Below are 26,236 nucleotides of genomic sequence, written 5' to 3'. Positions count from 1 at the left end.
GGCTGCAGCTGTCAATTGTTCTAACTGATGCAGCTCCAGTTCTTATGGTCTCTTACTTCTGTTCAGAGGCCAGAAGTGAGAATGTGGAACTGAGACTATCTTTAAAGTTTCCTTTATGGAAGCCTTGCTTATTTGTCCTCATCCCATGCTCATTTAGGTATTCCATAAATAATTATTTCAACCAGTTTACCTGGCACTGAATTGAAGCACGCTAGTTTAATATCCAGGATCATCCCACTAGCTCTTTAAGAGTATATGTGCTGAAGTCTAGTTTTCTAGTATAGAAGATTATTTTAATGACATGCATCTTAGCCACTTCATTCTTATTCCTTCAGTTTTGTTGAAGATTTCTTGCTTCACTGTATCACTTTGCTCCAGCACCCTGATTTGATACTTGGTAATTTTATTACTCAAAAGAATATGTATCCTACCAACATCATCAGGGGTGAAGATGGATGAAAGATGTTCTTTTCTGCTCTGCTTACCCTCATTAAATTTCTCTCTTTACTCACTAGTTGTCCAGTAGATCCAGCAGTTCCCAGACAGGCTACTTGCCTCCAATATGCTTAAAGATTTTTATTTTTTCGTGTATTTGACTATTTACTGCTTCACTGGAGCTGAATTTCAATTTTTCTGAAAATTTAACTCAACAGTTCTTGTTCCTTGCCACAACTATGCTTTTACTTGCCCTTGCCTTCCCACTGCCTTTTTTATTTAAAATATACATACCTCTTCTGGCTCGGTCAAAAGTTTAGCTGTGCTGCAAGATATATGCACTTTATCATACCTAGAAGTCATACCTCTGACCAGTCCCCATCTGTGCTCAGTGTGCCTGTCAGGGAGGAACTTATGGCTGCTTGTCCTCCTGTGTCCCAATGTTGACCCTGAGTTTCACAAATCACCTTCCCCTTTGAGATATACAGTCAAATGTCCCTTCTGTCTACTAAATCCTGTATCATCTATCCACAACTCACTGGATTATTAGCAAATAAGCACCCAAAAGATGTGAAAATGCTTAACAAATGTAACCAAAGTAGTCAAAGCTTTAATACAATACAGAAAAAGTAAGTTTTATTGTATGATACAGGAAGAAAAAAGGTTTCAGAGTAGCAGTCATGTTAGTCTGTATCTGCAAAAAGAAAAGGAGTACTTGTGGCACACTTTAGAGACTAACAAATATATCTGAGCGTAAGCTTTCGTGAGCTACAGCTCACTTCATCGGATGCATTCAGTGGAAAATACAGTGGGGAGATTTATATACACAGAGAACATGAAACAATGGGTGTTATCATACACACTGTAAGGGGAGTGATCAGGTAAGGTGAGGTAAGGCGGGGGGGGGGGAACCTTTTGTAGTGATAATCAAGGTGGGCCATTTCCAGCAGTTGACAAGAATGTCTAAGGAACAGCGGGGGGGGGGGGGGGGAGGGGGGAGGGGGGACGACATGGGGAAATAGTTTTACTTTGTGTAATGAGGAAGAAAAAAGATGCTCAATACAAAATCCCTCACATCAAGCAATGGCTAGACAGGTGAAGGAACAATGTAGAAGCTATGAACAAGAGAGGCAAAGCATTTGCTTTCCCCAGGGAACTATTCAGACTTGCTGCCCTAGGAGAACCTGTGGCTCCATCCAGTCACAGCTATATGTGCAGCCTACATACAAATCTTTCATACAGCAACAAGGGACAGAACAACATTAAGAAATAGGAAAATGTGGTTGTAAACTCCGCAAATTGGCAGAGAGTCACGGGCTGGTACAGTACCTAAAACTGCTTCATTCATTTTTTAAATTAACAAACTTTGTTTATTTTAAATGAAAGCTTCAGCTAAAGTGAACGTTTAGGGTCTCTTTTTGTTTCCCTTTCCCCTGTTTGAAATCAGAGTAGTCCATTTACCAAAATAAACTAAATTTGATATATTTTTAAAAAGTCTGAGCTTGGTATTTTACTCTTTTTGAAGAATGAAAATGAATTTAAAGTTCATTTAACAATTTTGGGAGATAGTATGTGTGAAGGGGACCTAGAGCAGGGGTCTCAAACTAAAATGACCACGAGGGCCACATGAGGACTAGTACATTGGCCCGAGGGCCACACCGCTGATCACCCACCTGCTTCCCCGGCCCCGCCCCCACCGTGAGGCCCCACTCCTGCCCCACCTCTTCCCACCCCTTCCCTGAAATCTCCACCCAACTCCGCCCCCTCCCTGCCCCCAGGGGGTGTAGGAGGAGTGCAGGGTGCGGCAGGGGGATGGGGTGCAGGAGGGGGCTCAGGGCAGGGTGTTGGGGTGCAGTTGTGCGGGGTGTGGCAGGGGCTCAAGAAAGGGGGTTGGGGTGTGGCAGGGGCATGGGGTGCAGAAGGGGTGTGGGGTGCAGCAGGGGGCTCAGGGCAGAGGGTTCGGGGGGGCAGGTCTGGCCCGGCGCACACCGGGGGCAGGGCAGGCGCCCTGCCTGCCTGCCTTGCCCCCGCGCCGCTCCAGGAAGCGGCCGGGGTCTGGGGGCACAGGGGTCTGTGTGTTGCCCTGGCCACTCCTCCAGGTACCTCTCCCGAAGCTCCCATTGGCCAGGAATGGGGAACCGTGGCCAGGAACGGGGAATCGCGGCCAATGGGAGCTTCGGGAGAGGTACCTGGAGCAGCAGCCAGGGCAACACACAGACCCCTGTGGCCCGCCTCCCCCAGGTCCAGGCCACTTCCCGGAGCGGCGCGGGGGCAGGGCAGGGAGGGAGCCTGCCCCCTCCCCAGTGCACACCGGGCCAGAACCACTCTAGGTAAATGGCAGGCCGCAGAAAATAACCGCAGAGCTGGCGGACCACAGAAAATAACCCCGCTGGCCGCATGCGGCCCACGTGTTTGAGACCCTTGACCTAGAGAATAAAACTCTAGAACAGCTCAGCTAAAATAAAAGTGAATAATTTTTCAAATACATTTCTGCTCTTTCAATTAAAACTGGTTATCACAAGCTGCATGTCACTAATTCTAATCCAGCCCAGTTAAGAAGTTACCTGACAACAGTTCAGTGACTTAAACATAATGATCTCATTCCAGTAACTCCCAGTGGGCAGGTGGTCAAACATAAATTAAAAAAAAAAAAACACCCAGTAGCTGGCATCCTTGTGCTTTGAGCGAAGAGACCAAGGACTGAATGGACATGGAGATTATCATCAGTTCACTCCCTCAAGGTGGTCCCGTCAGATCAGATTTGAGGAAAAAACAGGCAAGGCATCCTACACTGCCTTGTTTTGTTGCTAAGGTAACTAAGATTAAAAGTAATTTTAAAACTTTCCTTTTTTAAAATCTTTGTTTTAAACACCTTAAATTATTTAAACAATTTTAGGGTTGTTTTACTTTAAACAACCTTTCATTTGGAATTACAGGTGTTCAAAGTATTTCTATTTGTTGTAAGTTTCTTGAAGGTTTACTTTTTACAAAACCCAAATTTGACCTGACAATGTGCCCTCTTATATGGAAGGCATCAATCACTCTCTAGGGATATCGATTCTGCACTTCAAAGTACTACATTTCTCAGACACAAACAGGAAAAAGTCAAACTGATTATTTTACATTTTTCCCTAGAAAGTACAGTGACTCTGAACAGAATGAGGAACTATTCTTGCTTAAACTAGGCTTTCGGTTAGCAAGATTAAAATTGTATCAACTACTGCGGCTAGAAAAAGAACAAAATGTTCTAGCATAACACTTGCCCCAAATATTTCAGCAAAAAAGTACACTTTGTGAAAGTCACTTTTCACCGTCCAAAACCTCAATTTTTGAGCAGGACATTTTAAAAATCACATGCTTTCTGCCATATTTAGTATCCTCAGAAAAAAGGATTTCAGCTGGGAAAAAAAACAAGTATTGGCATTAAACTATCATTCTGCAGATACCTCAATTTCTGAGAATGCTAGACCAAGATTTTTTGGTTTTTTTTTCAAATCACACTGACAACCAGATAACGGTACTTTTCCAAACCAAATTTCTCCTAACTTAATACTGAAGATTTACCGTATTACCCTTCAGAAACAATCTAATATTTCCCCCAAAATTACCCATGATATCATCACAACAGCAATAGAGATGGCTGCAATACAAGCCTACTACTATACATATTTGAATGGTTTACACATAATTTTTTAAGTATAAAATTATTCAATATAGTTCAAATAGATAGAGTAGTTTTTAGTTTGTTTTTACTATTGTAAAAATAGATAATGAGATCCCATTAAAGAATCAGGCAATTAAATGCAATTGATTTAAGACTAACATCTATACACTTTCAAATGAAAACCTCTTACTAAGTAACTATTCACACAATCTGCATATATTCCTGCTAGGCAAACAATGAGAACAACTTTCAAGGGAAGCTCCAATTTCTTCCAAGGGAGATGCAAGCAAACTCCTGCAACCTTCCAACCATTTAATTATACTTCTCTTACACAAGGACTTAGCAATAGGCATCACCATTTATAATGACATACTCTGGAAATGAGTTTGCTGTTGCAAATAATGACATGAAAAATCCAACACTTCCCCGATTTTACCCCTCTTATCTTTCTTATGCATTCCCTTTAAAAATATGCATATGAAGAGTTCTTCTGATGTTTTCTTTGTACATTAGGGGAGAAATGTGATAACATCTAGGAAACCATGTTTAATCAACAAGGCTCTGACACTTCTATAATCACTTTATTAGTACAGAAACTATTCAGTCTGTATCTAATTTGTGCCATGTTCCATATGCAAAATATAGTGAACCTGCAGTAAGGGGCACCTTCAATAGGCAATACTTTCCCTTCTTAAAGATGAACTGCAAAAGATTTTTTAAATGGGGGTTGTGCCTTTTATGATTAATAAAGAAGTTCTAGAAGGCTTTTAAACTTTTTATCTTAGAAATATTAGGAATGTAAAACTGGTCTGTTCTGGTTTTTTTGGAAGCTCTTCAGAAGGTCAAAGACATTTGTGAGCTCATAGCACCTTAACTGAAGGGCAAAGAGATGGAACCTTTAGTAAAGGCTTCCTTTATCCAAAATGCTAGTCATTGATTGTAAACAGGTAGTAACAAAAAAACAAGATTATTTTAAACAGTGACTTAAAAATTCAACTTTCACTCTCAGTGATGTCCCCATGTCACTTATTCTCCAGTTACTGAAGAATCTTCCAGCCTAGACAGGACCTGATTCTCTAATGGAGAAAAGAAAAATATGTAGAGTTTAAAAAGCAAATGTAAAATAGAACACACTTCTGGCTTTTTATCAGAAAGTAGCAAAAAAATTCAAGCCAAATTTTGTTTCATTGCAGGTCACCTTCTAAGATATCACTGATGTAATAACCAGAATTTCTGTACAATTTTGTTGTCCTTTTAAAGATCAGCCATTAATAGAAAACAAATGTTCAGTTATCCTTTGCACAGTTACTTCAGACAGGTTTCACTGTATAGTGGTAAAAGGTAAAATGCTTTAAAGCAAATTACTTTATTTTTAAAGAAAAACACCACAGAAGCATAGTTTGAGTGCCTGCCTGCAAGATGACAGAGGCCTCAAGTCTCTATCAAGGTCATTTCTGAGACATACACTATAATTTCTAAGTTGTCTGCTGATACAAGAAAGTGAAAAGGCAAAACAAGGTTCCTTTGCAGCAGCGTGTTTCTTAACCATATAAAAAGATTATGTGGACGCACAAATTGTCAGGAGAAAATATTGTTGACTGAATCATTTCTTCTCTAGTTCTTACTTCTGCCAGTACTACAGTAAGTACATACAGAAGTGCAGGTCACAGGTTTCACTTTGGGAAGATATTTAATAATAATCAAGGCAGTATACACAAGGCTCTTCACTCAAAGAGTACACCAAATGAGATTTGCAATCAATTTTTCTGCTCATTTAGCAAAAAGTGACCTCTAACATTTTTCAAAGACTCTTGCCTTTCACTTTATAAGGCCTCTGGAAAATTGATTTACTTGGTTGCGCCAAGTTTAGAAGCCTTCCCTCCTTGCGCTGTTAAACAGTAATGAATGAACAGGAAGCTTGATTTTCTGACTAGTTACATTCTTGTTAAGTAAATTTGTAATGTTCTTTTGTCATCTAGATCAGTGGTCTCCAAAGTGGATGCGCACACGACCATCCTTTGGGGGCAGTGCGGCCAGAGGAGCGCTGCGGGAAACAAACAGGACGGCGTGGCCAGAGGAGCACCGCCAGAGGAGGAAAAAGGAAAAAAAAAAGGCAGTTGGAGGAGCTCCGCCCTAAGATTGGCCAGAATGCCGCCCCTTACAGTGTGCCGCCCCAGGCACGTGCTTCCTACGCTGGTGCCTGTAGCCATCCCTGCGAGGTATCCTGAGGGAAGAGCGGGAGTTCCACAACGCAGAGCGATTGACAGTGGTGCCCTCACTCGTTCGTTCGCTTTCAGCGTATTACGACGTATTGCAGTTTACGTGTGCCCGGATTATGTTATCTAGTTTTAACTAAACTAACCCCTCACAAAATGGACACGTGGCTTAAAAAGACTCCTGCAAAGAAACTGCGGATTGAAGAGAATAATAATAATGCAAGCACAAGCGAACAACAAGAAAATGGCAGAGCTGACGCTTTTTCTACTCCAAGTATGAGCTCTTCGTCAGCCACATTACGAGGTAAAAACAATGACGATCTAATCAGATCTGACAAGTCGACCCAAAAAATTTGAAATGATCAAGACTATTTGAAATATGGATTTACATCCACTATCATTAACGATGAACCTCGCCCTAACTGTATATTGTGCCTTGAGATATTAGCTAATGATAGTATGATGCCATCATGATTAGCAAGACATTTAAAAACTAAAGCATCCAGAACATGAAGACAAACCTCTACAATTTTTTCAGCAACATTTAAAGTCATGCAATACTCAATCCAGTACTTTACAAACTTTCACTAAACTTAATGACAAATGTTTAGAAGCCTCTTTTGAGGTTTCTTACTTAATAGCGAAAGACAAAAAGCCACATACTATTTGAGAATCACTTCTTCCTGCCGCGGTAAAAATGGCTGAAATAATACACGGAAAACAATATGGCGACACACTAAAATGCATTCCTTTGTCAGCAAATACTGTTGGAAGACGCATAGAAACCATTGCTGAAGATTTGAAGAAACAAGTATTAGAACAAATTACGCAGTGTGGGAGGTTTGCTATACAGTTGGATGAAAGTACAGATGTTTCTAACATGTGTCAGCTTCTGATATTTGCTAGATTCTGTTTCAATATTGAAATACATAAAGAACTACTTTTTTGTGAGCCACTAAAGGAAAGATGTACCGGAGAAGATATATTCTCAACAGTAAATGACTTCTTTAATAAAAACAATGTTTTATGGAAAAACTGTGCAAGTGTAACCACTGATGGAATGGCTGCTTTGACTGGAATAAAAAAGGATTCCGGGATAAGGTTACAGGGATAGCACCACACGTGAAATTCATTCACTGCATCATTCATAGGCAAGCTACTGCAGCAAAGAAGTTGGAGCCAGAAGTGCACAAAGTGCTACAGGATGTCATCGATGTGGTTAATTTTATAAAAACAAGACCTTTAAATAGTAAAATCTTTACAATACTTTGTAATGAGATGGGGAGTGACCATGAAAATCTTTTGTACCACACAGAGGTTCGCTGGTTATCTCATGGCGAAGTGCTTAAAAGAGTTGTCAAACTTAAAAATGAGTTGCACATTTTTCTTTTACAAAAAGACAAGTGTTCCAAATTTGCTGACCTTTTCTGTGATGACAAGTGGCTGTCAGTAGTATGCTACCTAGCAGATATTTTTGAAAAAATAAACACACTTAATCTGTCCCTTCAAGGTAAAAGTGACATTTTAACTATGAGTGAGAAAGTAACTACTTTTCGAAAGAAACTCGTGCTATGGAGAGAGCATTTTGAAAACGGATGTTTAGAAATGTTTCCATCGTTATGTGATTTTGTTGCTGAAAATGATGTGTGTCACCTATACTCTCATATCTTCACACTTAAACTTTGAAACAGAATTTTCTAACCTGTTTAAAAATCTTCCAAATGAAGAGTTTCAGTGGGTTTTGAACCCATTTGTTAAAAATATAAAAATGCAACACCTTCCGATTAGTTTGCAAGAACAACTGATTGACATAAGGGAAGATGGAAATTTACTAGCCGAATTTCAACAAAAACCTTTGCATAATTGGTGGATGGGATTGAAAAATGAGTATCATGATTTAGTAAGCACAGCCAATGATGCACTTCTTCCATTTGGATCTACATATTTTTGTGAGGCATCTTTTTCAGCTATGACAGCCATTAAAACCAAGCATCGAAATAAACTGAACTTACAACCAGACCTTCGAATCGCTGTATCACAAAGTGTTAAACCAAGATTTTCAAAAATAATGATGCATATTCAAATCACATTGCTCACTAAAAATTATTAATAATAATTTTTAGTGAGCAAAAAGGGGTTTGTACCGTTAATAAAATAAATTTTAAAAATATTATTTCATCTTTATCTCATCCTGTTTTAATTTCTATTTTTTGTGTATGTTTTATAATGTACGTAATATATTAGTACAGTAGTACATGTATATAATTGATAAATAAATATATATACATTGGGGGTGAGCGCTCAAAAAAATTTTACTGGTAGGAGTGCGCAATCAAAAAAGTTTGGAGACCACTGATCTAGATTGTGCTGCTCTCGCTCTTTCAGGCTTCAGGCAGAAATAGTAAAGCTATCTATCAAAAAGCCATCTTTGTGAATGAAGGAAAATTTATCCTCAGCGCCAACTTGTCATTGTAAAACACAGTATTAGGGCTTGACAGACATTGTTCCTAGTTCAGAAATACTTCAAGGATGTAACTGTTTTGAGACTACTCACATTTATGGAAAGGAAATAGTGATATTGTCTGAGCAGTTAAGAGGCAAGCTACTGATGGACTTAGGTTCCAAATTAGAAGTCAATACATCAGAGGAAGACTGATCAGTTCCATTGCTTTTAGGAATTACTTTAAAAACTGATGTGAGGATAAGTAGTCGGATTTGTCCTCCCCTAAGGCACCTGGATAAGGCTGGGACCTTAAAAGTGTGGGCTGGAATGAGAAAGTCCATACCACTGAGATATCAGTATGGAGATTAGGTTCAATTTATTTATTTTCCTCTGCAGTACTGCTTAAACTTTACTCATTCAGGAAAGATAATCAATAGAGCTTACTCCTGAACTGGCTCAAGTTCCTTTTCCTAACATCACCTACTCACGAAAGTCAATCAATCATTAAAGAGCATTATATCGTAAAAAATATTGCATTTATTGAGCTTCTTGGGATTTGTTTCCTGTGACTGCAAAGTCCTCTCTATTCATTGCTTGTTGTCAAACAAGACTCCCTGGTAGGTCTGCTTGCCTCACTTGTTCAATATGATATAGTCTATATGAAAATTTTTACTCTGCCATTGCCTATAGTCACCTATTTACTCATAAAACCTGCCCTCCCACACACACACTATGATTTTTCATTTAGGTAGAGGAAATTCAGAGTTAAGGTGATACAATTCAAAAATTTTATTAAAGATTTGTAACTATGGCTAGTGAAGACTTAAACTGAGCTTTTCAGATGTTAGCGTTTCTCTTGTCAGCTAAATAAGAACGTAAGAATGGCCACACTGGATCAGACCAATGGTCCACCTAGCCCAGTATCCTGTCTTCACAGTGGCCAGTGCCAGATGCTTCAGAGGGAATGACCAGAACAAGGCAATTCTGAGTGGTCCACCCCATTGTCCAGTCCCAACTTCCGGCTGTTGCAGGTTTAGGGACACCGAGCATACTTTTTTTTTTTTTAAGATTAATTTAATATGCAAGTCATCAGAAGGCTATGAAATAAAATACTGTAAAGCCCAATTATGTCTGGAGAAGTATATCAGATTAATAGTTTTTAATTTATATTTTCACAGAGTTAAAGTCGGTCTACACTGAAATCACAACTGGAAAATATCACTTCCCAGTATTTTAGCTAATGAAATCGATTGACAGTGGTGCTGAACAGTCCTAATCCAATGGGGGTACGTGAGAGGTAACGTTTCGGGCAATATAGGATTAGCCCATTTTCGACATTGCAAGCTCAAATACACCTCTTTTCAGATGTACTGTGGTTATGCAAGTGTCCTATCTCCAAAGGTGGGGAAAAATACAAAGATAGGTAGCTACAGAAAGATGTAATGTTTCTGCATTGAGAGTTAATCAAAAACATTGAGAGTTAAACTATTCTGATGCCTGTACTAAATACACTTGGTGTCCTAAAGGGGATGATATAGGGATTGTTTCTACATGCTGTTAATCAGAGCTCTAGACTCCAGCACTTCAACTCTGTGCTGCGAGCCACCATCAGCAATTAAGTAAGGCCATACTGAGTCAAAGTTTAAATAGGAAACCTTAAAGGAACCCCCAGACACTTCAGGAGGTAGAACTGATTCAGTAGGGGAACTCTTTCATTCTCAGAACGTACTTATCCCACTTCATGTAGCTGTCCTACTTCATAATCCAAAAGAGTAATTTATCTCAGCCCATGACCACTTAGGTTCCTTAACAGCCTCTTGGGAAGGCCTGCCTTTATCACTTAGAAAGAATGGTCCTGTGAAGACGACAAAAGTAAAAAAGTTGTTTGTCTATCAGCTTATCTTGGGCTGGATTTCCAATTTCTGAAAGTCTACTCTGAGTCAGTTAAAATGATTGCTTCTTGGAACAGAGATTAAATTATCAATTAACTTCCTCCACCACTTAACCTGTTTACATATATCTAGCTGAAATCACCCCTTAGATATAAAAATTATAATGATTACCTCTGATCATTTTAAGCAATGCTTATCTGAAGGCTGGTAGTATTGCAATACAACCTTGATTTTACAGACACCAATCTTACAATCTGTTATACAAACAATTTTTCCTGACGAGGGAAAAAACATAAAAATCACAAAGTAATGTCTATGAAGAACAAGTCAACTTCCCCTAACTTTCTGATGCATTCAATGTATTGGAAATTTCTTTGTCGTGGTTTGAAGGACAAGAAGAAAGTGACGTAGTGCACCACACTACATCTCATGTAATTGAGATGTTCAATTTTATTAACTGAATCCCCCATTAGTTCATAAAATAAGGGTTCTACTGTAGTATATTTATTACTTCAGGATAATTTGTATCGATGCAAACCCCCCTATAGACCTTTGCTCCTATTCACATTACAGAGATCACTGAGCTAGATATTATTTTTTCCTGTGCATCAACAGAATGTGTTATCAGATTCTAATCAGCTACAGTTCAAACAAGGTTCCATGGGTATTACTGAGAACAGGGTTTGGCCTACAGAACCATTACTGGGGATGTGCAAGAAGAAAGGAAATAGTCTGACTTAAATCTCTGATTGAGCTATATGGCTGGTAGTTGGGGGGAGGGGGAAGTGTTTACTTGCAAAAGCAATATTTTTTATAAAGAATAACTGATACAAACATGGAACCCTATCAAGTCATTTTTACAGTTATTTTTCTGCGTAGAAGAGTGCTGATCTTATGAGCATTAAAGTCATTCCAAAAAGAAAAAGTGAGAAAGCAATCCAAAACGGCAAGACAGGCAGCGAACAAGGCTCTGCTCCCGGAGGACAATAACTAACATTTAAAAAGCTATTCACGAGATACTATTTTGACAATAGTGTTTGAAAATCAGAATTAATTCTAACACAGAGAAACAAAGGTTCTAACAGACTAAATAAGAAAACACTTTACTAAACACATTCATGAACTCCTACAAGGACACAGATAGGAAGGTAACTGTTGACATAATTCAAATACCTTGAAATCTAGTACAGTACTTGACAATTAAAGCTAACACTTCACTCTTTTTGTAGTTTCACAACAAACTAAATACACATATGCTTCCTCCAGCTTTCTTTACAAACTGTGCACTTGTAGGTTATGGCAGGACAACTTGGGCAGTTTATTGCTTCCTCAGATTTCTTTGAACCCTATCAATCCGGTTACAGGTTTTAATATGGGATAGAAACTACCTGGTTTGCGTACGTTGATTTCTTCCTTGAAATGAGCAAAAATAAAGCGTCTCTGTAGATTCATTTAGAGTCTGTTAGAAACCTTTGGTATCACTGACTATGAAAAAAAATGTTGTCTAGTTAGTGGACATGAACAGAAATGGATGGAGCTGCTGAGTGGCTCTATTCCTGTCATTTTGAGATAAGCCTAAGGGTAGGTGTGGGAAATTGTTTCCCCTGCTCAAGGGTTCTCTCTAGTAAGGCATCACAATGGTCTACGTTGTCGCTGATCTTGTTCAATGTGTACATGAGGCCTCAGAGAACCAGTGAGAAGATAAGGGCTGCACTGCACTTAATATGCTACTAACACCCAGTTCTACATCTTTGTCACCTCTGACCCAGCTGTAGTAGTAACAAACTACCCAGTGTCTAGACTATCATTAGCTGGCTGTGACTCAATATGGATAATGTTGACGGCCTTGGGGAAGCAGCTAGAAGAGTTATGTCAGCAGCCTTTATTGAGTAAGTATGGCTACTATTTGGTAAGAGAAGAGCATACTTGGTGGTTTGATCCAGGGCTGCTCCTTGATGCTCAGGTAGTAGCTGTGTCTAAGAATGTTTTTCTCCATCTGTGCCTTGCAGTGAGAACTTCTCACAAATAGCCATACCTTTGTCACCATGAGATTAGATTGCTTTGATGCATTCTACAGGAGATACATCTTGTGATCATTCAGAAACTGAATACAGCGCAGGATGTTACAGCCTGTTTAATCTGAGATGAACATCAGACCAGTGCACTGTGACCTACACGGATTTCTAATAAGCTTCTGGGTGGAATTCAAGGTGCTACTTTTAAAGCATAAAGGCCTACATTATTTGAGACCTGGTTACCTGAGAATTTATCTCTTTTCATAATATATTAGTTACAGTTGAGATCAGCAAGAGGAACTTGAGCTCAAGCTCCCTTAATAGAAAGTGAGAGAGATGCTGGCAGAGCCTTCTCTGTGTTGGGGGGTAGCGGGTCTCTTGTTTTGGAGCTCACTTCCACCTTCCACCTCTTGTGATCTACTAGAGTCCAGAACATTAGTATTCCAGGCATGCTGCAAAGCCCATTTTTTGTCTCTCTTCTCTAAGGCTGTTAAGGAGAGTATAGGCTGGAATAGGTACAGTAGAACACCAGAGTTACAAACTGACCTGTCAACCACACACCTCCTTTGGAGCCAGAAGTACACAATCAGGCAGCAGACAGAGGGGGAGAAAAAAAAAAGCAAATACTGTACAGTATAGTACTGTGTTAAACTACTAAAATAATAAAGGGAAAGTTTAATAAAAAAAGACTTTATAAGGTAAAGACACTGGTTCTGTGCTTGTTTAATTTAAATTAAAATGATTAAAAGCAGCATTTTTCTTCTGCAGTGAAGTTTCAAAGCTGTAGTAAGTCAAAGTTCAATTGAAACTTTTGAAAGAACGGCCACAACGTTTTGTTCAGAGTTATGAACATTTCAGAGTTACAAACAACCACCATTCCCGAGGGGTTTGTAACTCTGAGGTTCTAGTGTATATCTATGATCAGTCCTTTTCTTACTTTGTGACTTTAAAGTATGAGCTCTTTGAGTATAGGACTGGCACCTATAATTATGTTAGACATTTTATGCCACCCAATTGCATTGTTATAATAAATGTGCTCTTAATCATCCGATTTAAATGCACTATGCTATTAAAATGATAAGAGGTACTTTAAGACAAGCTCACTGAGAATTAAAAAGCCATTCCTATTCACCTCCACGTTACAGACAGAGCATTAGTAAACCAACTGCCTTTGAATTGCTGTCAGTCATGACATCAAAAGCAGAGTGTCAAATCAATATATAAACAGTTTACATCTAAGTGAACTTTGACATTTATTTGCTAAGTAATTTAGAGGTACGCATTATAAAAGTTTACAAAAAGGTGAAACTACATTTATGTTCTTTCAAAAATATTGTTCCTCGGGTAGTAGGCATCTCCCTCACATCAGCTGCTTCTTCCAATTACCCCTTCCATGGATTCTATACTAGAGAGAGAATTAAAAAAATACCATTACCTAAATATGCTTTGACTTTTTGAATTTATGTCACTAGTGTCCCAGAAAAGAACCCAACACTACACCATTTACAATATACTTGCACATAAGACTCACAGAAATGTAGAGCTGGAAGGGACCTTGAGTGATTACCTAGTCCAGCCAGGCAGGATCCAGTATAGCTAGACCATTCCTGATAGTTATCTGTCTAACCTGTTCTTAACAACCTCCAATGACAGGGATTCCACAACATACTTTGGTAGCCAATTCCAGAACTTAACTACCCTTATAGTTAGGACGTTTTTCCTAATATTTTAACCTAAATATCTCTTGCTGCAGACTAAGCCCATTTCTGCTTGTCCCAATTTGTTGGCTCATATTCAATTTGTGAACCATTATAACCCACAGATTCTTTACTGCACTACTACCGACTATCCTTTCTAACAATAGTACTTGGCCCTTGTCTTTTCTGAATTTTGTATTTCAGACCAACTCTCCAATCAAGGTTGTTTTGAAATCCAATCCTGTCCTCCAAAGTGCAAGCAACCCTTCCCAGCTTGTCATCATCCCCAAATTTTATATTCTCCATATTCTCCACTCTATTATCCCAGTCATTAATGAAAATGTTGACTAAATACCAGACCCAGAACTGTGGGACTCCACTAGATGTGTGCACAAGCAGGAGAATCACAACTTTAGCTCATAGTATAGCAGTAGCCTGTGTGCAGTTTTTCAATCAATTGTTCACCATCTTTTAATAATTTCAACTATACCATATTTCCCTGGTTTGCTTATGGGAATGTCACAAGTTACTTGAGCCTTATTAAAAGATATATCACATCTACTGCTTCCACGCTACTCAGTAGGCCAATCATGTCAAAAAAGTTAATTGGGTTAGTTTGGCATGATTTGCTCTTGACAAATCCATGTTGGCTATTACTTCTCCTATTATCCTCTAAGTGCTTACAAACTGATTGTTTAATAATTTGTTCCAGTTTCTTTCCAGGTATCAAAGGTACGCTGACTGATCTATAATTTCATGTGTCCTCTTTGCTTCCCTTTTTAAAGGTACGTATTGTGTTTGCCCTTCTCCAGTCTTCCGGGACCTCACCCACCCTCTGTGAGTTCTTGAAGATAAATTGCTAATAGTTCTGAAACTGCTTCACTACCCAGAAGTCACCTACTACAGAACAGGCCCAACAAAGAAAATAACAGAACGCCACTAGCCATCACCTTCAGCCCTCAACTAAAACCTCTCCAGCGCATCATCAAAGATTTACAATCTATCCTGAAAAATGACCCCTCACTCTCACAGATCTTGGGAGACAGACCAGTCCTCGCTTACAGACAGCCTCCCAACCTGAAGCAAATACTCTCCAGCAACCACACACCACACAACAAAAACACTAACCCAGGAACCTATCCTTGCAACAAAGCCCGATGCCAACTCTATCCACATATTTATTCAAGTGACACTATCACAGGACCTAATCACATTAGCCACGCCATCAGGGGCTTGTTCACCTGCACATCTACCAATGTGATATATGCCATCATGTGCCAGCAATGCCCCTCTGCCATGTACATTGGCCAAACCAGACAGTCTCTACGCAAAAGAATAAATGGACACAAATCTGACATCAGGAATCATAACGTTCAAAAACTGGTAGGAGAACACTTCAACCTCTCTGGCCACTCAGTAAAAGACTTAAGGGTAGCAATTTTGCAACAGAAAAGCTTCAAAAACAGACTCCAACGAGAAACTGCTGAGCTTGAATTAATAGGCAAACTAGATACCATTAACTTGGGTTTGAACTGAGACTGGGAGTGGCTGGTCATTACACATATTGAATCTATTTCCCCGTGTTAAGTATCCTCATACCTTCTTGTCAACTGTCTAAATGGGCCATTTTGATTATCACTACAAAAGTTTTTTTCTCCTGCTGATAATAGCTCATCTTAATTAATTAGCCTCTTACAGATTGTATGACAACTTCCACCTTCTCTGTGTGTGTGTGTGTGTGTGTGTATTTATATATATCCATATCTATCTTCTTACTATATGTTCCATTCTATGTATCCGATGAAGTGGGCTGTAGCCCACGAAAGCTTATGCTCTAATAAATTTGTTAGTCTCTAAGGTGCCACAAGTACTCCTGTTCTTTTTGTGGTTGCATACTAACAGGGCTACTACTCTGAAACTTGCTTCAGCTAGTTCTTTAAGCACCCGAGGGTACTAACTTGAATAAACCTATCTTATCTAAATATTCTTTAACCTGTTCTTTCCCTGTTCTAGCTTGTGTTAATTTCTGCTTGCTAATATTAGCTGTGTTAATCATCTGGTCACAATAAACCTTTTTAGTGAAAACAGAGGCAAAACCAGACAAACTTCAGCCTTCTTGATGTCATCCATCATTAACTCTCCTTCCCCACTAAGTAGTGGCCCTACCTTTGTCTTTCTCTTGTTCCTAATATATTTATAAAACCTTTCCATTATCTTTTATGTCCCTTGCTAGGTGTAACTCATTTTGTGCCTTACCCTTTCTGATTTGTCCCTACATGCTTGTGCTGTTCTCTTGCACTTATACTTAGCAATTTGTTCATGTTTGCATTTTTTGTAGGATTCCCTTTTGACTTTTAGGTCATTAAAGAGCTCCTGATGGAGCCATATTGGACTCTTATTAGTCTTCCTATCTTGCCTTCACATCAGAATAGTTTGCTACTCTGCCTTCAATATTGTGTCTGTGAAACTTCCAGCTCTCCTGAGAGACAAGAGGGTAAGGTACTATCTCCTATTGGACCAATTTCTGTTGGTGAGAGAGAAGCTATTGAGCTTACACAGAGCTCTTCTTCAGATCAGACCCTGTCTAATATTCTGGAACCACCATGGCTACAACACTAACACAAGCTTGTTGAGCTCCTTCATCCCTTAGATTTTCTTTTCATTGGCCCTTACCTACCAGTTCACAAAGTTTGTTAAAGTCTACTTTTTTGAAGTCCATTCTCCTTATTCTGGTGCACTTACATACTTAATTGTACTTAAGTTTAATGCTACTAAGTTTTACTTTTGTAAACTACCTAAGGTCTATTACGAATAGGTTGTAGGCAACACCACCCATGCCATTTAAACACCCTAGAGTCCACTGCTTAGATTCACTGAAACGCTTTACTCCAAGTTTAATCCATAGCCAATTATAAGAAAACTGTCAACATTTACTGGAGGATCGACATTGTGGCAATCGAAGCATCAGCGGTCAATTTAATGGGTCTAGTGAAGACCTGTTAAATCGAGTTTGCCTGGGATTGGTGAATATCCGAGTGTGTGTTTGCTGGGAGGGCAGTGTGAGAGCCTGAGCGAGTGCCTGATTGGCTGGTAGCCTGCAGGGGGCGGGCACTGGGGCTGTCTGTTTGTTTCAGGGAAGCCTGGCTGTTTAAAAATAGTCAGAGCTTCGCGAACTAGCTGAGCAGAGGCAAACCAGCAGAGCAGCACACAGCAGGAGTTTGCCTGGGAGTTCGCCTGGAGTGAGCCCAGTGAGGCTTACATCTTGCCAACTTCTCTGAGGAAGCTCATAGTAGGAAGGTGATATGGAAGGGGGGGGTTCAGCTGTTGTGACCTGCACTGGATGTGCCATGTTTGTCTTTCTTCCACAGGACAGAAGCGACTTTGTCTGTACAAAGTGCAAGCTGGTCTCCATATTGGAAGAGAAGATTGAAGGTCTGGAGCAACAGATAACGACCCTGCGTTGCATACGAGAAACGGAGGATTTTCTGGACAAAAGTCAGGATATGCTTCTACGGGCACAAAGCTCTAAAGATTTAGAGCAGGTTGCACAGCGGAGCCAAGAGGCCAGTGAAGAAGCTTGGCAACATGTGACCTCCAGAAGAAGGGGGAATGTCCGGGTTCCAGCAATGCGGACACAGGTAACTAACCGCTTTCATGTTCTCTCCACAGGTACCATTGCGGAGAGTGGACCAGATGATATGTCTGGGGGGAGAAAGCAGAAGGAGACTCCGCTGGTTGGAAGGCATGAGACATGTGACCAGGGAAGAGTATAAAAGTATAAAAGGAATGAAATCAGGAGGGCCAAATCGCACCTGGAGCTGCAGCTAGCAAGAGATGTCAAGAGTAACAAGAAGTGTTTCTTCAGGTATGTTGGCAACAAGAAGAAAGCCAAGGAAAGTGTGGGCCCCTTACTGAATGAGGGAGGCAACCTAGTGACAGAGGATGTGGAAAAAGCTAATGTACTCAATGCTTTTTTTGCCTGTCTTCACGAACACGGTCAGCTCCCAGACTGCTGCGCTGGGCATCACAACATGGGGAATAGATGGCCAGCCCTCTGTGGAAAAAGAGGTGGTTAGGGACTATTTAGAAAAGCTGGACGTGCACAAGTCCATGGGGCCGGACGAGTTGCATCCGAGAGTGCTAAAGGAACTGGCGGCTGTGATTGCAGAGCCATTGGCCATCATCTTTGAAAACTCGTGGCGAACCGGGGAAGTCCCGGATGACTGGAAAAAGGCTAATGTAGTGCCAATCTTTAAAAAAGGGAAGGAGGAGGATCCTGGGAACTACAGGCCAGTCAGCCTCACCTCAGTCCCTGGGAAAATCATGGAGCAGGTCCTCAAAGAATCAATCCTGAAGCACTTACATGAGAGGAAAGTGATCAGGAACAGTCAGCAGGGATTCACCAAGGGAAGGTCATGCCTGACTAATCTAATCGCCTTCTATGATGAGATTACTGGTTCTGTGGATGAAAGGAAAGCAGTGGATGTATTGTTTCTAGACTTTAGCAAAGCTTTTGACACGGTCTCCCACAGTATTCTTGTCAGCAAGTTAAAGAAGTATGGGCTGGATGAATGCACTATAAGGTGGGTAGAAAGTTGGCTAGATTGTCGGGCTCAACGGGTAGTGATCAATGGCTCCATGTCTAGTTGGCAGCCGGTGTCAAGTGGAGTGCCCCAGGGGTCGGTCCTGGGGCCGGTTTTGTTCAATATCTTCATAAATGATCTGGAGGATGGTGTGGATTGCACTCTCAGCAAATTTGCGGATGATACTAAACTGGGAGGAGTGGTAGATACGCTGGAGGGCAGGGATAGGATACAGAGGGACCTAGACAAATTGGAGGATTGGGCCAAAAGAAATCTGATGAGGTTCAATAAGGATAAGTGCAGGGTCCTGCACTTAGGACGGAAGAATCCAATGTACCGCTACAGACTAGGGACCGAATGGCTAGGCAGCAGTTCTGCAGAAAAGGACCTAGGGGTGACAGTGGACGAGAAGCTGGATATGAGTCAGCAGTGTGCCCTTGTTGCCAAGAAGGCCAATGGCATTTTGGGATGTAGAAGTAGGAGCATAGCGAGCAGATCGAGGGACGTGATCGTTCCCCTCTATTCGACATTGGTGAGGCCTCATCTGGAGTACTGTGTCCAGTTTTGGGCCCCACACTACAAGAAGGATGTGGATAATTGGAGAGAGTCCAGCAAAGGGCAACAAAAATGATTAGGGGTCTGGAACACATGACTTATGAGGAGAGGCTGAGGGAACTGGGATTGTTTAGTCTGCGGAAGAGAAGAATGAGGGGGGATTTGATAGCTGCTTTCAACTACCTGAGAGGTGGTTCCAGAGAGGATGGTTCTAGACTATTCTCAGTGGTAGAAGAGGACAGGACGAGGAGTAATGGTCTCAAGTTGCAGTGGGGGAGGTTTAGGTTGGATATTAGGAAAAACTTTTTCACTAGGAGGGTGGTGAAACACTGAAATGCGTTACCTAGGGAGGTGGTAGAATCTCCTTCCTTAGAAGTTTTTAAGGTCAGGCTTGACAAAGCCCTGGCTGGGATGATTTAATTGGGGATTGGTCCTGCTTTGAGCAGGGGGTTGGACTAGATGACCTCCTGAGGTCCCTTCCAACTCTGATATTCTATGATTCAGTTGGCATCACAGAGACCTGGTGGGATAATATGCATGACTGGAATATTGGTATAGAAGGGTACAGATTGCTCAGGAAGGTCACACAGGGAAAAAAGGGAGGTGGTATTGCCTTATATATTAAAAATGTATACACTTGGACTGACGTTGAGATGGAAATAGGAGACAGACTTGTTGAAATACTCTGGATAAGGATAAAAGAGGTAAAAACAAGGGTGATGTCATGGTAGGGGTTTACTACAGACCACCTAACCAGAAAGAAGAGGTGGATGAGGCTTTTTTAAAACAAACAAAATCATGTAAAGTAAAGGACTTGGTGGTAATAGGGGATTTCAACTCCCCAGACATCAATAGGGAAAAATAACACAGTAGGGCACAGATTATCCAACAAGTTTTTGGAATGTACCGGAGACAATTTTTTAGTTCAGAAGATAGAGAAAGCTACTACAGGAGAGGCTGTTCTAGATTTGATTTTGACAAATAGGGAGGAACTGGTTGAGAATTTGAAAGGCAGATGGCAGCTTAGTTGAAAGTGGTCATGAAATTATAAAGTTTATGATTCTAAGGAAAGGTAGGAGGGAATACAGCACAATAAAGATAATTGATTTCAAGAATGCACTTTAGCAAACTCAGGAAGTTGTTAGGTCAGATCCCATGGGATGCAAGTCTAAGGGGAATAACAGTTCAACATATTTGGCAGTTTTTTAGAGAGACATTATTAAGGGCACAAGAACAAACTATCCCACTGCGTAGGAAAGATAGATAGTATGGCAAGAGACCAACTGAGCTTAACCAGAAGATCTTCAATGATCTGAACCCCCCCCTAAGAAAGAGTCCTATAAATAATAGAAACTAGGTCAAATTACAAAGGATGAATATAAACAAACACAAGCATATAGGGACAAAATTAGAAAGGCTAAGGCACAAAACAAGATTAAACTAGCTAGAGATATAAAGGGTAACAAGAAAGCATTCTACAAATACATTAGAAGCAAGAGGAAGACCAAGGACAGGGTAGGCCAGTTACTGTTAAAAATCAGTAAAAGAAAATGTGGAAATGGCAGAAGCGCTAAATGACTTTTTTGTTTCAGCTTCTACCAAAAAGGTTAGCAGCGATCGGATGTCTAACATAGTGAACGCCAGTGAAAATGAGATAGGATCGGAGGCTTTAATCGGGAAAGAACAAGTTAAAAAATACTCAGATACGTTAAAGGTCTTCAAGTCATCAGGGCCGAATGAAATACATCCTAGAATACTGAGCTGGCTGAGGAGACATATGAGCTACTACTGATTATATTTGAAAAGTCATGGAAGAGACTGGAGAGATTCCAGAGGATTAGAAGAGGGCAAATACAGTGCCCATCTATAAAAAGGGAAATAAGGACAACCTGGGGAATTACAGACCAGTCATCTTAACTTCAGTACCTGAAAAGATAATGGAGCAAATAATTAAGCAATCAATTTGTAAACAAATAGAAGATAATAAGGTGATAAGTAACAGCACGAATATGTCAAGAACAAATCCTGTTAAACCAACCTAATAGCTTTTTTTGACAGGGTAACAAGCCTTATGGATTGGGGGGCGGGGGGGGGAGGAACAGTAGATGTGGTGTATCTTGACTTCAGTAAGGCTTTTGATACCACCTTGATACCTTCTCATAAACAAAACTAGGGATATACAACCTAGATGGAGCTACGATAATGTGGGTGCATAACTGGTTGGAAAACCATTCCCAGAGAGTAGTTATCAGTGGTTCACAGTCAAGCTGGAATGGCATATCAAGTGGGGTCCCACAGAAATCAGTTCTGTGTTCTGTTCAATTTCTTCATCAATGCTTTAGATAATGACATAGAGAGTACACTTACAAAGTTTGTGGATGATATCAAACTGCAAGGGGTTGCAAGTGCTTTGGAGGATAGGATTAAAATTCAAAATGATCTGAACAAACTGGAGAAATGGCCTGAAGTAAACAATATAAAATTCAGTCAGGACAAATGCAAAGTACTCCACTTAAGAAGGAGCCATCAGTTGCACACATACAAAATGGAAAATGACTGCCTAGGAAGGAGTACTGCAGAAAGGGATCTGGGGGTCATAGTGGATTACAAGCTAAATATAAGTTAGTGTAACACCGTTGCACAAAAAAAAAAAGGGGGCAAACATTCTGGAGTGTATTAGCAGGAGTCTTGTAAGCAAGACACAGGAAGTAATTCTTCCACTCTACTCCACACTGATTAGCCTCAACTGGAGTATTGTGTCCAGTTCTGGGCGCCACATTTCAGGAAACGTGGACAAACTGGAGAAAGTCCAGAGAAGAGCAACAAAAACAATTAAAGGTCTACAAAAAATGACCTATGAGGGAAGATTGAAAAAACTGGGTTTGTTTAGTTTGGAGAAGAGAAGACTGAGGGGGAACATAACAGTTTTCAAACCACATAAAAGATTGTTATAAGGTGGAGGGAGAACAATTTTTCTCCTTGACCTCTGAGGATAGGACATGAAGCAATGGGCTTAAATTGCAGCAAGGGAGGTTTAGGTTGGATATTAGGAAAAACTTCCTCTCAGGATAGTTAAGCACTGGAATAATTTGCCTAGGGAGGTTATGGAAACTATCATTGGAGATTTTTAAGAGCAAGTTAGACAAACACCTGTCAGGGATGGCCTAGATAATATTTAATCCTGTCATGAGTGTGGGGGATTGGACTAGGTGACCTCTTGATGTCCCTTCCAGTCCTATGATTCTATCACTGGAATTCTCTTCTGTAATTTCTCCCACCTCTCCTACATAGTTTTAAAATGAAGATAAATATTTTAAGCTATTGTTGCACATTACTGTACAAGTTATACATACCTACAATTGAGATAGAGAGAGAACGCATTTTGACTTACAGTGAAAAAGAGAGTTTTTAAAAGGAACAGAGAGCAATATTTTACTCAGTTAATGGATTGCTGTGGAGTTACAAGGCTGGCATTTTAGCCCTGCACACTCTGATATACTGGCAAAAGACATTTTTTTATAGGTGACATTTGGATTCAATTTTCTACTCCCAAATTAAGCATGAACTTTTATGCCTTTTATAGCTAGAGACACAGGCCCACCCAAGTTCTGTTTTGCAAACTCAGTTTGCTCTAGTATGGTACTGCCTCATTAAACGCCAGAAACATTGATTCAAAAAAGGAACCAAGCAAGTATTTTACAGACAGACAATCTCCACAGAAGATAGACAATTTTCCAATGGCCCCGGAATAACTAAAGAAAACACCTCTAATATATACACTATTATCCCCTAAAGTGTAACTTAAGTACATTTTAAATTGAGTGATTTTCTCTGCTGGTGAATGTTTCTGATTGACAACCCAGAAACAGAAGCTGCGTGTGAAGGTATATAGCATGGACAGCTGCAGAACAAGCTTCTGTACTGGAGGGGAGAGAGTAAAATGGGGTTCAACCACGGCTACTCCTACTTCCCAGCACCCTTTTGGTCCAAAAACTGAACAGGAGACACGCTTCAACTCTGGGAACACTTGCACCCAGGTGATGCTTCCCCTTCCCTCATCAAATGAGCCTGGGAGAAAACTGCAGAGAGGAGCCAGGCAGAGACTCCAGCCAACAGGGGCAAATGCAGTCAAAGCAGGGGCTTTCGGTCTTTAGACACGTGAACAACTTTCTACAATTTTAACTGGACTTCCTGTGCTGATCAGCTGTTTGCTCCAACTGTCCCGCTAATGCTCCCATTCCCTCACACTCTCTTCACCTCAGCTTCATTCCACGCCCTCTCTTCTCCCCTGTATTGTCCCCCTCAATCCCATTTCCCTCCCTTTTTCTTTTCATTTAACTGATACCCTCTGAACTAAATCCACACACACAAAAATTGTAGCCCCTAATATGACATTTGCTGCCACCACATTGTTCACTCTGCTTGTGTGCTATATCCCTTTCCTCACCCAGTCTCTGTCTTGTCTGTTTAGATTGGAAGCTCCTCAGGGCAGGGACTGTCTACTACTCTATTTGTATAGTGCCTAGCACAATATGACCCAAGGCTCGTTATGTTTATTACAGTGGTACCTGAAGACCTATTAAATAATTTTCTGGCAAACGAACCTCAGCAGTGTTCTGTAGGCACAGCATCTTGGAATGAAAAGGCAGCTCAGTCTCCATGCCCACCCTTGGCCTCTTTGCTCAAACTACTAAAAGGCGGCTGCCAGTTGCAATAGTGATTTTTGCAATGGGAAAACCTGCATGCTAGACTGAGACCACCAATTCATTTCACATAGGTCACCAAATAGCCATGATTTTGGCAATAACTTTTGGCAACTACCAACTTAGATCATATTCAAACCACAGACCTAGATGTGAAAGGCTGTGTCATAAATTACCCATCTCCCGAGCCATCCAGTTCACAATGTATGATTAATTTTTGCACTCTGATTAGATCAAGTTTTTTTTTTTTTAAAGGTATTCATAAATTTCCTGAAACTGTAGGAAGTCAAACAGTAGCAACATTTAGCTTCTTGAGGACAGTTCTCTTGCTTTCTTTACCACTCTAACAAAGACACTGAAAGATAAAGGAGCAGGCATAAAGTTTCAAACCAAAATACGCTGTTTGGGTTTTTTGCAACAAGATGTTTCTAAACAATTACAAGAATGGATGTCTTATGTATTTCTACATACTTTTGAAGTTTACTCTTCTCGCTCATAAAAAAAATCATGAAAAAATATTAACCACAAATTTTAAAATGAAATATTTTCCTTTGAGTGGTTGAGGCTTCTTTTTTCAAGTTTATAAAACTGGCAGAGAATTATAAGTAATATCCACGCAGTACAATTATTTACTTTCATGAATAAAGTTTCCTTACATTTTCAGTTCTCTGAAAATTCAATTTTACAGAGAGGATAAAACTGTTTCATCCATTTACACAGTACCATTGGCACTATTTTAAACATTTGCTAGGCATGAGCATGAAAGATAAAATAACCATCACTGACTACATTTTAAGGAGGATCATTAAAGCTAGATGAAACGCCTAAAAACTGACACTGCAGTAGCTAAAATGGGCTTTAATGCATTAAGTATAAATCAACACGAGCACTGTAGGCATGCGTATGTGAAGGGTCAAACTAGCTCTACATCAGAAGCTATATACGCTACTTCTATGCATTACTGAAATTTCAGTGATTAGGAACTAAATTATCATTTACAGCATTATGTTCAGAGAGAGTTTGAAAAGAATGTGCTATTAAAAACCTCATTATATTTACTGGCTTTTAGAAGAAAAGAAGAAAAGCTACAGATAATTGTGCAGTAAGAAAGGGCAATTTAGGCTTTAACTCTGAAGATGGAACAGTCAAACACACCATCTATTATTATTCTATGCAAAAAGTCATGAGCATATGTTCCAGAGGCAACTAAATACATAGTAAATGGAAAAAAGTGTTTATCAAGTTCAGATGTTAACTGCAATTTACTTGGATTTTTAATAAACACTTGTTCAGGCAGTCAAAGTTTTGCTTGTAATGTATTTATAATAAACAAGGGCTATTCGCAAAAGGCCTTCAAAAAAAATCTACAGAGCAATAACGTTGGTAGCTTTTGAATAACCTTCCATGTTTTATATTCCAAAGTATATATAGTAGTACCTCCTCTGACATTTTTAACAGAGAATTTTTTTTTAAATTGTGTGCATGCCTTTTACTTTAAAAGTTGCTAACAGCCAAATATCCACCCCCAATTACATATACATGCAACTCCTAATGACTTAACAAAATAAAAACCAATCAGACATGCATCATTTTTATAAGAATGGAACCATCCAATGCATGTCAAATAATAGCAGGCTTTACACACATAGTGTAAGTCTATTCATTAAGGTTTAGTGGACAGTATATATACACATATAGTTACTTGTTTACGTACTTAGCACATAAAGGTCTATTTGCTAATGACTACTGGTAAAGACAATAATCTTTGCTCTCAAATCTTCTACCCCGTGTTAATCCCCACTGCAGGTCAACTTACCAAATCCCTGTGTAACACCCAGTTAGCATGCAGGTAGTGAATACCATCTAGGATCTGATATAATAGTGACTTCACCATTCCCCGAGGTAACTGAACTGGTTTCTTGTTTGCTTTAGAAGCTCTGTGAAACTTGATTATGTGCTGGAAGAGAAAATATCAATAGTAACAAGAAAAAAAGTAATGTTTTACAAAAAAGAGAAACCTCCAGTGATTCCCT

At 39.9% G+C, this 26,236-nt stretch overlaps 1 protein-coding gene across 4 annotated transcripts in view; it reads right to left on the bottom strand.

Moving 5' to 3' along the window:
• CDK8 (cyclin dependent kinase 8) overlaps positions 1–26,236 on the bottom strand; it is a 197,984-nt gene that overhangs the window by 64,464 nt on the left and 107,284 nt on the right. For 3 of the 4 annotated variants that reach the window (XM_073340405.1, XM_073340395.1, XM_073340415.1), the window contains exon 4: positions 26,020–26,160. In XM_073340405.1, coding sequence (XP_073196506.1) covers positions 26,020–26,160 — 141 coding nt within the window. Of the gene's footprint in view, positions 1–26,019; positions 26,161–26,236 lie in introns of those variants that run through there. The other variant, XM_073340434.1, reaches the window with a different exon arrangement.

Source organism: Lepidochelys kempii, chromosome 1, assembly GCF_965140265.1.
Source record: "Lepidochelys kempii isolate rLepKem1 chromosome 1, rLepKem1.hap2, whole genome shotgun sequence".
NCBI lineage: Eukaryota > Metazoa > Chordata > Testudines > Cheloniidae > Lepidochelys > Lepidochelys kempii.
Note: the sequence above shows the minus strand (reverse complement) of the source record. Positions and strands in the feature narration are given on the sequence as shown.